The following is a 15,811-nucleotide window of genomic DNA, read 5'->3' as shown; positions in this document are numbered from 1 at the left end:
TAAATTTTTCTTAATGGCCATGTATGGGTCTATCGCTTTTTTAATTAGTGGTTTTGATTATAGAAAATACATAATGTTTTTAAAGGCATGACAAAAAAAGTGTTGAGCAACATCTAATTGGGAGGGGCTAAAAGAGTACAAAATTTGAGTGAAACCAGCATTCAGAATCAAACTGAAAAATTGAAAAAAGTCTGAGAAGAAGGAAGACACAGTTCAGTACCTCAAGTTCAATATCTATGCTTCAATACCGAACCAGAATGGTCAAATCTAAAGGCAGCTGCAATTATTTGCATAATATACTTACCTACAGAGTGAGTGGAGAAAAAAATCCAGTTCACAGTGCAGAATTTCAGGCCACATCTACCTAACAGTGGGTTCTAAACTAGCTATAACTCATCAAGAAAAGTCATGGAGTCATAACAGTACCCTTAGTAGAGTCACTCTTTGCTCAGCAGCTTTGAGAAGACACACAGGCTGCTAGGACTCAGTAGGAAAAGTAGTAATAATAATGGTGCATGAAGTGAAAAAGAGTTGCTATTTACTCTCCCAAAACGAGGCCCGAGGGCCATTCAGTTGAAGACGCAGAAAAGCAGAGGCAGTTGTCACACACGAACTGTGGAACTCGCTGCTGTAGGATGTTGTGGAAGCTCAAAGTGGCCTCAAAAAGGAATTGGGCAAATTCAAGTAGGACAGGATTACCGAAGCTCCTTGGGGAGGATTCCAAGGAAAAGGGTATTTTCCTCTCCCTATGCTCTCCTTTAAGCACCTGGATGAGCTACAGGTGGACAGTTTGTACCTCAGATTAACCCAGTACAACAGTTCCCAAGTGAAATATAGAAACAGGGTGCTTCCCAGAGCTGTGCCACAACTATTTATACTGGACCTTTTAAACAACAGACGAGGCAAATATTTGCAAGGCACACCCTAAGTGTATATTCATCCTGCCTTGGAGATGGTGGAAGCAGACACATGACCACAGGTCTTTACAGGATTGAGTTTCTTAAAACACAAACCCCAGCACTCTCCTGCCCGTTAACTCAGGGAATTGAGGGCACTTAGTGGGAAGCCTTTTGCCAGCAAGGGAATGTTTCAAGGTCATGCTGCATCCTGGCGTGAGCATGCAATGACTGCGCAGGCCTAGTTCCTACCGGCTGCAAGGATCAGTCCCTTTTAAGACCAGACACTGCAATGCAAGGGGAGCTGCAGTGTTGGGGAGCCCAGCTCGGCTCCCTCCCCGGCTGCTCGGGGCCCTGAAGGCACCACGCAAAGCAGCCCTCAGAGGCACTGACACCATCTCAGCCCCTTCTTGTACTGCAGCTGCTCTACAGGAGCTGCCCCACAGGCCCACGCCAGGCCCCACACAGCAACTAGCTCAGAAGCACTGCATGCTAGAGGATTACCCTTAAGCCTTACAGCGGGGTATCACTATCTTACCCTTAAAGCTTCTCTAGGCACCTACTGCTGGCCCCCAACAGAGCGGAGGCTACAGAAATCTCCAAACAGCCCACCTGGCCCTGGGCTACACCAACCTCTGCACTAACACAGCCTGCTGCAAGCTACAGCCAGGATAGGCCCAGCGTGTGGGCTCCCTTATCTAAAGACACTATCCATCTCCCTTAGCTCCTCAGTTACCCTCTGCCTTTGTTTATTGCCAGGTGAGTGTCAGCACTTCAGAGTGCATTCTGATATCCGTGCCTTGCCAGCGGATAGCCTCAGCCTTATGGAGACATATATGTAGCTCCCAGAGTACTCTAGCACTGCTGCTAGCAGGTGCACCCACATAGCCTCTGTGCAGCATTACAGAATCACAGAATCATCTAGGTTGGAAAAGACCTCGAAGATCATCTAGTTCAACTATTAACCTCACACTGACAGTTCCCAACTACACCAGATCGCTCAGCTCTATGTCAACCCCACTCTTAAACCCCTCCAGGGATGGGGACTCCACCACCTCCCTGGGCAGACCATTCCAACGCCTGACTACCTGTTCTGTAAAGAAATGCTTCCTAATATCTAGTCTAAACCTTCCCTGGCGCAACTTGAGGCCATTCCCTCTTGTCCTATCGCTTGTTACTTGGTTAAAGAGACTCATCCCCAGCTCTCTGCACCCTCCTTTCAGGGAGTTGTAGAGGGTGATGAGGTCTCCCCTCAGCCTCCTCTTCTCCAGACTAAACACCCCCAGTTCCCTCAGCCGCTCCTCGTACGACATGTGCTCCAGACCCTTCACCAGCTTCGTTGCCCTTCTCTGGACACGCTCGAGTCATTCAATGTCCTTTTTGTAGTGAGGGGCCCAAAACTGAACACAGTAATCGAGGTGTGGCCTCACCAGTGCCGAGTACAGGGGTAAGATCACTTCCCTGTCCCTGCTGGCCACACTATTGCTGATGCAAAGCCACAAACAATTAAATTAGTTTAAAATTTTTCAAAGACACAGCAAATACAGTTTCTAGAGGACATTGTTTTTTAGATAGTCTGCCAGCTCTGCTCCTTCTAAGGGAAAAGCTCAAAAAACTTAAACTTTTGCGCTCTACTCAAACTGAAGTCTTCATGTAACATTAATCTTTTGTTTCCACACTGAAATTCCTTACATAGTGAGGCACGTGGCATCAGCAGCACGTTATTTTTTTGTTTTATAAAAGATCAATAAAGTACATTCAAACTCAAAGGAGATGCAGGAACTCAAGACTGTTCGGTCTACTGGTAGTAAGAGACCAGTAGGTCTGTACTTACAACACTTTTGCACAGTTCTAGTATGCCAATGGTCTTGCCACAGCTGGTTTTAGGTGGGGTTTTTTTCCCCCTAGTTGTCTTGTAGTCAGAAGACAAAAGACATCTTCCTCAAACCACCAAGCCTTTTGCTTTTTTTTCTCCTTCTCAGCACTCTGGGGGGAAGGGGGGAGCGAGCAGCTGCATGGTGCTCAGTTGCCCTCTGAGCTCAAACTACGACAGTCCTTATTCAACAGATCTGCATCAGTGAAGAAATGAGGAGGCAAAGGTTTGCAGTTAGAAAGTTTCAGCATACACCACTTGCAGAAAGGAAGCACAGAGTTAAATAAAGTGTATAGGCATGAACAGGCTCCTTTCCTCCAGAAAAAGAATTGAGGACTCAGTTAAATGGTCAGAGAACAAATGTACAGAAATTATGGGTGGTGGTGTTATTTTATTAAGTGTGCACATATTCCAGGCAAACAGTCAAGGAGATTTCTTGTACTATATGTGGCTGTGGCAGGTGATAGAGGATGCTCTAAGCCTTTTGAGGTCTAGGAAAGGTTTTTAAAGTTACTGCTCACAACTTGATCAACATAAACCTGAACAACACATTGAAAACCAAAAATAGCTTGACGATTAGTTCACCCAAACCCCACGCTGACCTACCAATTAAGGAGAAACAAGTATTTTGTTCTTCTTCTCCCCCCCCTCCCCCCCCCCCGCCCCCACATCTAAGAGTTATACACAGTACGCACAAGTACACAGTTCTGCTTGCACAATGGGGAAAGACACCACAGCCATTCTTATGGTGCTCACTATATACCAGTCTATCATGCTGAAAACTGTATTAGTAAAAGAAAGCTTTTATTCTGTACTCATTGTAACTGCAGAACCTCATGTGCCTTTATTTAAAGAGCTCTCTTTTATAGCAGTTTATATTTGATTACATTAAACTTCATTTATTCCTGATAAATCAAGTTTACTGCAGCAGAGAGCAGTGCAATGAATTAAAATACTTTTTAAAGTAGCTTATAAACCTCCTGAAGGGAATATCATGGCTTGGTGCTCTACAGTAATAACAACCTTGTTAGTAGTAACTCTCAAAGTGCCCAAGGAGACAAATTATGCTTAAGCAGGGCTCACTGTTCCTATAGTTCTACACTGGCACAGGGCAACAGTGTTCTTAGATTTTCCCTGGAAAATAAGGGACAAACTTCTGCTGTACATGTAGTTGAAATAGCCTGTGTAGTTCTGTCATGCAAATTCACCTTCAGTCCTGTACTAACGTGACAGGTGCAATAAATCCAGTACACGCCTGCACTGCTATGACGAGTCCTCCTTTAGTAACCATGATGGAGATGGACACAAGTTTGACACACAACTAGCATTCTCCAGTAATAATTCTGAAGCTTTGTCAAAATGCTGATCTAGTTATCAAATAAAAATACTTTAAGATTTTGTTATTGTAAAATGCTCCCACTGCAGCCCAACTACTATGCCCCAGTTGCTTGCATTATCCTTTTCTAAAAGTGGTATGCAAGCTTTTCTCATTAACTGGAGATTTGACAAGGAGGAAGGCCCTAGGCTTTCTTCATTAACACCATGGCTATTCTAGCTAAGCATAGAATGGAAGGGATTTTTTTTTTTCCTCCCTTCTCACATGATGCACAGCATCAAGTATTGTATGCAAAATGATACTTGATCAAAGAAAGAGAAAGCAGTTCCTGCTACCCGCCTTTTTCCAGCCAGAGGAAACATTAAGTGTACAACTTCTGTAGAGGTCCTTCACAGGGCTGTTAGGACTGTTAATAGAACTAGTGGCAACATAACTATTGCAGCAATTATTAAACTGCTTGGCAGCAGTAATATAACAGCTAGTAATCGTTCTGGTACTACATAAAAGTCTTTTACCTGGTTACGTAGATAATGTCTGTTTTGCAACCGGGCACCTGCCTCACTGCACAGAATGAGCTAACACCTGTAAGATAACCAGGAGCATTTAGCAAATACAATCACGCTCTGTAGGACCCAACTCTATTTCTTGCAGAGGTAGATAAAACCAAGGCAAAAATTGCCAAAAGAAGTCTCAGGTGAATACTGTCCTGAGGAAAGTGACTCTAGCCCTGCTCTGCCAGTTGGTTCTTAACCTGACATTTAACCAACCTTTCAACACTCCCCACCCTCCCAACACTTACTAACGTCCACTAATGTTCCAAGAGAGTGAGAAATGTGTCTTGCTGATGCTGGAGAAACTCTGCAGCAACATGAAGTAACTGCCACAGCAGTTTTAGTCAACAATAACTGCACTTCAAAGAAAAAGGACATCCAAATTTCTAAATTGGGCACCAAAAATTGTTAAGTGTTCAGTAACTACAGCACTACAGCTAGGATTCTGTCTCAGACCCCCTCATCTACAGAATGAGGCTATTACTGATCTTTCAGACTGGTATTGATGAAAAATCAAATACAGCAAAAATCAGAGAAAGTCCCATAGGGAAATTAAATACATATAATGCTGAGTTTAGATGATGCATAATAAATTAGACTTGGACCTGCACAACTGAACATAAAAAACCCCTATTATTCAGTGAACCCATCAACTGCATACGCTGAATGAAGCAAGACTCCCATAGAAAAAAACCAGCCCTTGATCATGTAATAATACACAAGGGAAAAAGGAAGAAGGCAGCTTTACATTAGCCACTTCCTAATTTTTGAATATTTGCCTTTGCAATTTTAGTGTTTCATAATTTTAAAAAAGTGTTTTAATATTACCTGGTAAAATGAAGGCATAATACTTTTTTTTTTCCCCTCCTTTTCTTTCTTCCATGTATACTAAGATTAAGTTGCTTTAGTATTTGTTGGTTTCTTGTTTTCCACAAGAGGGGGAATTTCCCAGCCAGGTAACAAATGTTGGAAAAGGGAATACAGGCTGCATACAAAGAAATTACTAGAGGTTACACTGCATGGAGAAAGCTGTAAAAACAGTGTTAAGGAAAAAAGAGAAGTATTTTAACTGTACTGACTGCTTTATATTGTATCCACATCTACTGCCAGCACAAAAACTGCACGTTATACAACATATTACAATGAATGAACTTCCCTGCTTTTCAAGGGAGATCTTTGTATCCTAGCTGTACTCCAGTATAATGCATGCAAAAGTTGCCCTCCAACTGAAGAAATATGCATGATGCGAGCATCCGTACACATCAGCCAACAAAGGTTTTCATTCAAGTCTTTTATTATAGCTTGAATTTTTTCACTGCATTTAAAAATCTAAAAAAAATAAATATTTGTTTCACAGCTGCAAGTCACATATGCATTAACACCACAAAATCTGGAATTTAACCAGAGAAGGAAAGTCAAATCCGAAAGTGTCCAGCTAAGCACAATCGTCTCAGGGCAATTATACTAAAAATAAAATCTTAAGAAAAGGGGAGGGGGGTGTTAAAGAGTTATTTCAAATGCATTTATCTGGAAAAAAGTGAAAATTCTATTAGAAACCATAAACTACGCTTTCAGCATTTAAAAATAAATGTTTAACCTCTTGACAGCAACAATTGTCTGGTACATCTTTTTCTTTTAAGCTGTATTCTTGACACATGGCTGCAGAGGTTTCAAATGATAAATTAACCTCTTTTATAATTGTGTCCACTTGATTACAGAACCAGTCCTTAAAAATAAAACAGTGTATTAAGTCATCTTGTCCATCCACATATTAAAAATGCCATCGTATGCAGTTTTGTATCGGCACTAAGTGACTGCTTAATGGATTGTACATTGTGAAGATGAATGTCTCTTAAACAATCACTTTCATTATTAAGGTTCTTAAAACAAACCAGAAAAATATATATCTTCAGAAATCAGAGTAGTCACTTTTTTTGTTAAAAGCCATAAAATAAGCTTATATTCAATTACAAGCAATAGAAACCATACTGCTATTGGAACATAATTATTTTATCACAAAAAATTTATTATTTACAAAATGAAAAGTTATTTATCAGGGAAAAGTTAAATGTTCTTACTAAGTGATTTGAAAAACTTAAGCAAGTCTCTCATGCACTCACACGCCAAATTGTTTGCATAAGGTGAAATGTTAATTCATGTTAGTGAAACTTGACTCCCATTCACAATACTCTCCTTTTTATTATAAGATGGCAAAATCCACATGGTTCTGTACAAGAAAGTATGTATTAAGACAGTTCCTCAATTTTGTAAATGCTTTTTGGCTCCCATGAATATCCGTACCACTGAACATTTTTGCAAATAATCAGTTATATTATCAACTCCATCATTTAATCCACTGAATTCACCACCACAAGAAAGACACAAAGAGTTAGTTTAATGATCCCACGTTACACAGAACTCTCATTTCTGAAGTTATACTAAACTGAAACCTTCATAGTGATCTATAGCCTGGATCAACTTAGATTTTAGGGTTTCTTTATCTGTGTATTTTGGCAGATCAAGAAGATTAAAGCAAGTGTGAGCTACCGGAAGATAACCTTCTCCACCTCCTGTTGGCTGGATGACTAGTTTGAGACACTTCATTCCAAGAATCGGAATACGATCACTGCCTGTCAGAAACACTGCCAAGAAAAAACAAACAAAGTCTTGAAAGTAGTTTAAGACTAAAATTGTATATGTCATATATGCAGTTCTAATAACGGTTTGCATTTTTTAATTATTCCAGCAGTGGATAGCTTTTCACACTGAAGTTGTTCTGCTAAATTTGAAAACCAGGGAATAACGACTTAACATGATCTCCAGCTTACACATATGAACTCTTCACTGTAACACAACTAAAGGAAAATATTTCATTTTAGCATATGAAACCAAACAGTCCTAAAAAAAGAAAAAAAAAATAGTAGGAAATTCTTCATTTAAAGTTTCATTAAAGACCCATTTAAAATCCATTTGCTATACCTTTAGTGAGCATTTGCAAGCATCTTGTATGCAAGCATACACATAGTTTGTTCAATAAGAAATTTATCTGACTTGAAAACTAATCTACGATCTAGTCTCAACAAAAGCTCATTCACAGGAAGCTTCAATAATTTTGTTTTTACCCTGTGCATTACCACTCAATATGGTACCTTGATATATTTACAATCAGTTGTAACTCCAAAATTCTATCTATGTACAATGAAAAAACTGGAGGATGTGAACCTTATGTCAAAACACAGAAAAAAACTACTAGTCATCAGATAAATGACACTAGCAGTTTAGGTTGTTGGGTTTTTTGGAGTATGTGGTTGGTTGGGGTTTTTTTAATGCTACTCTGGTCTACTGTGATCTTGTAACTGCTCACCACCCAGAATTACTCAGGACAACCCCAGCAAAACCAGAGACAAGCTCATAATCAACTACTTCTACTATGATTCTTTTCTTCCAAATAAAGTTAATCACATCATTATAGACAAATACTTACTTGTACCCTCTTATAGCAAGAGCCTGAAATCACAGTGATTCTGTTCAGTTAGCAACCTCTGCACAGTAGTTACAAATACTTACGCAAAAACTGTTTTTTCTTCTCCAGAGACAACTCGTGAAAAACCTCCCAGAATATTTTAATGGTAGGATGGTCTGCCCAGTATTCTCCTTTGTATTCTGTGTTCTAAAATGAGCAGGAAATTACATTATTGTTCATACGTAGGACTAGTAGGATAATCTGACCTTGAAGAAGAATGAATGTGGTGTATGTAAAGGGATACTGCAAGTGACATATTACTGTTTTCCTTGGTCAATTTTCTTCAGCTGTTCAGTTTGACTTCAACTATAAGGACAGATGCAGGTACCCCAAAGAATTTTCAATCCGAACGAAGTAGTGACAAAGTCTCACAGTGAGTTTTGGCAATCAAGAATGTTTACTTTTATTAACAGCATGCATTTTGTTCCATTTCCCCCTTCTAACATAATATGTTGTACACAGCTGCCTTTTGGTTCTGTGGATTTTTTTTTCCTCTCTCTTCTAAATTTGATTTCCTTCAGAAATTAGACAGAAAAACTTTAAGCAGGAAGGTAAATGATATTTTAGTGTCTTTGTTCACTGACATTTTAAAAAATGTTCCTCACTCATCCAGTCAATCCAATCATGGCTGGCAGTGACATTCATTAAAACAGAGCTCAAAAGGACACTTCAAGATTTTGCTTTTGCATCTTGGAATTAAAAATATATGAATCAAATAGCTAACTATGGTTCTTACCTTCTCCAATTCTTTCCAATCGTAATTTGTGTTCCCAATCACCATTGCCTGCAACTCACTGGGTTGGAAGAGCTGAAGCACTTTACCTCCACATACTTTATGGAAGCCTGCATGGAATGCACTGAATAAGGAAGCCACAGATTTATTGAAGATGTAATCCACATATGCATCTACAAAATCTTGCCTGTACAAAGAAGAAAAAAAAAATGTTATTTATGTTATTTATTTCAGGCACCATAATAATTTCTCTTATTTGTACACATTGCAGTCAACTGGACTGAATGGCAACAAGCTTAAAGGCTTGAATTACATGCAAGTGTCCTGAAACCAACTAGTCAAACTTGCTGTTGTATTTTTTTAATTAAAAAAGATTGTATTTGCACTAAAAATGTAAATCAACTTCAAATGGACATTTGAGTCCTATACAGTAGAAAGATCAGTGCAAAGGAGCTAGGATACTGAAAAACAGACAGCCTGTTGTTATCTGTGTACAAGGACTTCTCATATCTTGTTGGAAACGTCTTCCACAGCATTTAAGGGTAGAACTAAAATTCATGATGTGATACAGTATTTATGATTTTTTTTTATTACCATTTTAATCAATCCTAGTTAACGCTGTTAGTTTTTTCACCGGCAGAGCAACTTCAATTATAGATTAGTTATCCTACCAACATACATTCTCTGTGGAAACCCACAGTATCTGATCAACATCCACAGTATTTGAATAACATCACCACTAATTTAAAGAATCATCTAAACACATTTTGACAATACATTTATTAAAGTTGTTGAACTGAACATACTGGAGATGAGCAAAGTGATGAACCACACTCCCAGCATTCAACAAGATATCCATTTTATGCACACTAGGTAATTCGCAGAGAGGCAGGTAACTTGTGTAATACTAACAATGGAAGGAAAGGCTGTTCCAGAGAAAATTTATAGTAATAAACTAATTATCATTATTATACTCTATGTTAACATTGTTTAAACTGAATTAAAGCATCACGGAATACTTGGATCTTGAGAAACAGGAATTCTTCATTGCTGCAAGACAACGGGTGACAACAGTGCAGCAAATATTCCATGGGCACCTTGAAATTTCTCTCGTAATTCAACTCCAATTTTAGTGTTACTTTGTGACAGAACACCAAACCACCACCAGAGAACTTCAAAGCTATCATGTTTAAGATAAAGTATCACAAATTCTCAGCTACGAGCCAAGGATTTTTTTTTAAAAAAAAAGTGTGGCATGTATAGATGGTGATTGCAGTTGGTAATGGTAGGGTAAGTCAGGAGGATAAAAATCGTGGGAGGTACTGTCACTGCACATGGCTATGTACAGGTTTATGATACCCTCAGAATCTTCTATCATCACTCTACAACAGACACGGCTAATTACACAAAATGTTGCCCAAAACATCTGCCCTCTCGGAACATGCCTAGAGGTACATTTTCTCCCTTGTTCCTACCACGCACAGCCTAGGTGCATTCTGCTCTCATGGAGTATGCTCTTTCCATTTGATTCTCCCTTTTCTCTGGGAGAAGTAAAAACACAGAGAACTCGAAGATTAAAGAACAGTCAGGAATACATGAGACAAATGGACAGAGAGACAGGAAAATAGTAGTATTCTGCAAAAAGGGACAAAAGCACCACCAGATATATTCTGCCTATCCTCCAGGAGCAGAAAGGAAACAAAGGGTGGGAGAGGCTGCTTTTATAAATAGATGTAACGGAATCCTTGACCAAGGGAAAAAACCCCACCCCTCACACAGTTTTCTGACAATAACACTAGGTAACATTAATTTATCTGCTCTACAAAGGGAAGACTTCTCTGAAATAATATTTCATATATGAATAGATGCCATATAATGGCATCTAGGTTGTTTTCATCACTACTCACTAAATTCCAATTATATATAGCTTCCTGCAGAACTACAACCATTTTTAATCTCACAAAACAAAGACCACGTAGTCAAAATTGCCCCTCCCTGGCAGTGTTCAAGGCCAGGTTGGACGGGGCTTTGAGCAACCTGGTCTAGTGAAATGTGTCCCTGCCCATGGCAGGGGGTTGGGACTAGATGGTCTTTAAGGTCCCTTCCAACCCAAACCAGTCTACGATATCTATGAAAATGGGCCCTAAAGAGCTTCAAAATACTTTCAAGTTCAAAGTGAAAAAGAAGTATTAAACAGTCTGAGTAAAATTAGATAGCCTCTCCACAGCTGGCAAATCCTTAAATACAATAGCTATTTTAGCAATACACATGAGAACAGGTTGGAAGAACCACCGAAGTAGTTTTGCCTTCAACATTAGTGTAACAGCTTAACAAAGGCTATTTACAGCAGCCCAGTTACATTCCCAAGGCAACACTGAACTACCCTGTAACCCGTAAAACTCACCTATTTTGTTTGACTACAGGAATGTCAGCACCATTAGGAACAAGCTCTTTAATTTCTGTTGTACCAAAGTTTTCCACAGTGATCTATTTAAAACAAAAATAGTGTAAATCTTATTTACTGAGTAAAGTACATCTTCCCACCACTTAGCTAACAGCATCATGAACTGCACACACAGATACTAAAATTCATGGGAATCACCAGCTGATAGCTTTGCTCAAGCACTCCATCAGAGACTGTTATAATAGATGGCATGAGCTTGATACAAAATATTTCCAAACTATATAAAACTTACAGTAAAATTAAGACAAAATGCTTCTTCTATGTCATCCTCTGGATAGTCCAGTAACTGTTGCATTCCCCTACAAAGTAAGTTACAAAGTACTTGTATCAGTGGAAAGAAAGATGAACTCATTTTCCTGAAGTATTCTTTAAGTTTTGATAATTCAAGTTTTAAAAAAAATAATCTTTCTACTGTTACTTCATTTATTAGCTCACTGACTTGCACCTTGTGAAGTGTTGGGAAATCTCAAGCAACTGTTTTGCCATTACTTGTAGTGTTATATCCTTTTGACTTTCTCCAGCTGTGAAGAGAGAAGATTCAAATCCTAGTCTTTAGCTAAGGGATTCCCAAACCAGAGGCAGTAAGTACTTAATAACCATTGATGGACTCTTCCATTAACTTCTTTGATTTCTCCTTGAATCTATGAAAACTTTAGCATTCACAACACTGAGGCAATCAAACATCCACTTCCACTCGTTTGAACCTCCTACCTGCTAGTGTTATTCAAATCCCTACTCAAGGGCAGGTATTTAGCATATATTTGTTCCTGAAATAAGCAAAAACATTTCCTGGATGGACTAAATAAGCTGTTCAGAACTAAACTATGTTCACACTTTGGGTTATAAAATTAATGGCTAAAACTCAAAGGTTTGTATTTCAAGTATTATTTTACCCTAGAATTCTTGTAGGATAATAGAACAGAAGACAAATACTAAAAGCAAGCATTCAGAAACAGGTATCTAGCAATGGCATGTATCCTTTCTCAAATGCCATAATGGCTGCAAGTTACTCCTGTGCTGTTTAACCCATTAGTGTGAAAATAACACATTTTCATTATGTTCTTAAAGAAAAATGTTGAATTAAAAATTAATTCCTGGTAACACTCATTTTTCTTTCTTGCTTACCTGCCAACATCTGGCATCAACTCTTTTAAGTCATCCAGGGATGGTTTCTTATTCAATAACTTTTTGTACAAAGCCAAAGGGAAATGAAGGTCTACAATAGTAAAATTATATATTGCTAGCCCACAGACAACACCAATCAAATGAAACAAGTCACTGTCTTCAAAGGTCTAAGAACAGAAAACAGACAAGATGGTTTAAAATAAAGAAGTTATTTTAATCTTGCAGAGTCCAGAAAAAAAGTGTACAGTGCAGTATAATCTGAGTTACATTTATATTTTCTTTAAATATGTATGTATCCGTAAGTACTGAGGAAAACAGGATAAAGTTTTAAACAGCTGAGAGAGTCTGAAATCCAGGGAAACAGAACTCTTTCTACATAACAAAAAGAAAGCTGAGATATAACATATTTTGTGTTACAAGTGATGCATACTGCTGAAGTACTGCATTAAGATTCTGGTTTTGTCTGTGACTTACTGTTGCACTATTCAGTGCTTAAATACGTCAATTTTTAAAAAAATATTTTTGGGAGGAGGAGGAGGGAGGAGGTCACTATTGACTCCCTTGGAGCTAATAGCCAAGGCTTAAAACATAAGTGTGAAAACGCTAACATTCAGGTACTTGTGATATAGCCACCCTAGTCAGTGTTTTTCTCTGAAGGAGGACTAAAAAGTCAATAGTCAAAACTTTGGAGAAAGTATGAGTAGATGACTATCGATGAAACGGACCTATAAATGTGACTGAACACAGAAAGACCTGTTCAACATGCCACTTCAAGAATTTTTCTCTGTCACCTTGATTTACTGATTCTGCTCTTGGAATCAGTTTACTCTGGCTGGCACGTTCTCCTCTTAAACTTCTCTGGGTTGGGGACAACTGGTAAGGAGTAAGTGAGGAATGGGGAAAACAGAAGGGAAAAGTTTTGATCTAACAATGACAAAAATAAACATTTTTTGAGAATATTACTTCAGCTTGTCGTCTTGAAATAAAATCACCACAAAGTACTATGTTCATACATTATTGTATCAATATTTTAAGTTAAATTAATGACTATAGATCGCACCCTACCTTATCAGAGAACCAGATCAGCCTGGACTCTTCATAATACCTGAACATTCCATATTTGGGATCTAGCAACTCCCTCATGATGAGCAAAAAAAATTCTTTGCGAACACCTCCAGCATCAACAGCTTCTTCCCCTACAAAAATAACCTGAAACACACAATTCAGTTAGCACTGAATTAAAAACAGATTATGAAACAAGATTTGTCCAAAAACATTCTCAATTAATTGCGTGTCATTGAAGACGCTTTGAGCAACGTGTACTGATAATACCTTGAGTGGCTTCTTGTAGTCTACATTCTTGGTTTTCCTTAGAACTTCCACAGCATCTCCTACAATGTTGTCTCTCCGTACCATTAATATCAGGCATGGGTTGACAGATTCAAATACTGGCAGAAAGAGAGAAGACAAATTCTGCCTGTGAGCCTGATCAACAGCCATCTGGAAGAAAAAAGTGAAAGTGTCAGTAGGTAACATAAGATTCCTGTCAACATTAAATTTCCATCAGTCTTACCTTAAAAAGTGCCGAAGACATGAATGGGAATAGCTATTGCCAGAGCTACTGATTTTGCCCCCAAATTCTTCATATTCCTTTCATCTCAGGAAATATTTAATCTCAAGAAATACTTTTCCTTTACCCATTAGACTAATCAATGCTAATGTTCAGGGACGTCTTAGAATACAGTTTTTGACATTCCAGTCAAAATACTTTGGATAACAAAAGGAAGCAAAAAAATACTGCACTTCATCTAATGAGAAGTGAGTTATTTCAATACAAATTGGGCATCAAAGCATCCATTAAAAACTAATTCACAGAATGAAAAGCAATTTGTTAATCTATTTCATTTGTATTATAATTTTTGTATTACAATTGTTAAAAACAAAATACTGTTGCTAATGTTCTGAATATGACATAGATCTCTTGAAAGTTTAAGACTCTAATATTGTTAACAGAAATATTCAGTGTGAACACTTCCCCGAATTTGTCAAATGTTCATATGGACCGTGTATATACATTTTTAAAGGCATAAGAAACTATGTTTATTACGCACTACAAAAGCAAGCTAGTGTTTTTCTACACGAACCCATTACTTGAGCATGACATCTCTTCCATTTAATTTCAGACTCACAACAGTAACTTTTATGTTAAAAATTATAAACAAGGCGCAGCAGGGGGCGGGGCTCCTACTGCTGTTAACTTTTGCAGTAGCCTCCCTTCATTCTTTCTTTCCTTTTTTAAGAATATGATTTATTATACCCTTACAGCAACAGAACAGGTATGGAATATATGTATAAAAAAATGCCAAATGTTGAACAAAAGTATAGCTCATCACATCACACTGGTTTCAGTTCTACCTAGACAATCATGAAAACACAAAATCCTCTCAGTTACTTCAGGGTTGTCTAGTGTATCTATCTCTAGACAAGAGATATGGGTCAAGATACAGAATTGTTTGTATCAAGTACCTAATTTCTAGGAAAGTCTCTAGTTAAAACAGAAGTGAACAAATTAGGAGTAACACATAATTGTATTTAACAGCAAGAGAGCCAGAAACTACTGCAAAATCAGGAAACCTACTCCTACTATCCCAAGTAGATGCTAGATTTTCAAGATAAGCTGCTTTTCTACTGCCCTCCAGACACTGATCAGACTTCAGAGTTTCACAGCATTTTGAAGGTGGTATGACAGATGAAATGGGAAATGAGGTGTGCACTAGATATTCACGTGGTGCCAACATATTGCCTCTCTGAAACTACCACTCTTAACAACAGCTGTAGCTCCTAAGTTCCATCAAGGTAAAAAATTAAAAGTAACTGTAGCTGGCCACTGCCTCAAACAAGACAGACTGACTTCCAGCTCTGGGCTCTATACAAGTATCATTTAAAGTCTGCTCATATAGGAGGTGGAGTTGGTTTTTGGTTGGGGCTGGTGGTTGGGATTTTTTGTTTTGTTGAGGTTTTTCTGTATACCTGTACTATGGGTTGTGAACACCTCAAAAAAGCCATCTCACTAATGGAAAGAAGTTCCTTAGAAATTTATGCAATTATTAAACAATCTAATTTCAATGAGATCCCAAACCCACAAACCACCAGCTTCTATCATGTACATACCCTGAGATTAAAACTAGATCCCTCATTCTTATGGATAAGAGATTACACCGTTTTAACAAAAAACCAAACAAAAACAGAACCAAAAAAACCCACAAAACAGCAGCAACCCCCCCAATTAACTAGCTAAATAGACTTCATA

At 38.3% G+C, this 15,811-nt stretch overlaps 1 protein-coding gene across 5 annotated transcripts in view; it reads right to left on the bottom strand.

Annotated features, from left to right (window-relative positions):
• Positions 1-5,932: 5,932 nt before the first annotated feature.
• The window catches only part of HERC4 (HECT and RLD domain containing E3 ubiquitin protein ligase 4), a 36,738-nt gene continuing 26,859 nt past the window's right edge, over positions 5,933-15,811 (bottom strand). For all 5 annotated transcript variants that reach the window (XM_074830300.1, XM_074830299.1, XM_074830303.1 and 2 more), the window contains 8 exons: positions 13,834-14,001; positions 13,567-13,710; positions 12,502-12,668; positions 11,609-11,675; positions 11,317-11,399; positions 8,916-9,099; positions 8,224-8,326; positions 5,933-7,298 (listed from right to left, as the gene is read on the bottom strand). In XM_074830300.1, coding sequence (XP_074686401.1) covers positions 7,090-7,298; positions 8,224-8,326; positions 8,916-9,099; positions 11,317-11,399; positions 11,609-11,675; positions 12,502-12,668; positions 13,567-13,710; positions 13,834-14,001 — 1,125 coding nt within the window. In that variant the 3' untranslated portion in view covers positions 5,933-7,089. The remainder of the gene's footprint in view (positions 7,299-8,223; positions 8,327-8,915; positions 9,100-11,316; positions 11,400-11,608; positions 11,676-12,501; positions 12,669-13,566; positions 13,711-13,833; positions 14,002-15,811) is intronic.

The sequence above is a fragment of the Strix aluco genome, chromosome 7 (genome assembly GCF_031877795.1).
Source record: "Strix aluco isolate bStrAlu1 chromosome 7, bStrAlu1.hap1, whole genome shotgun sequence".
NCBI lineage: Eukaryota > Metazoa > Chordata > Aves > Strigiformes > Strigidae > Strix > Strix aluco.
This window is presented reverse-complemented; position numbering and strand designations above follow the sequence as displayed.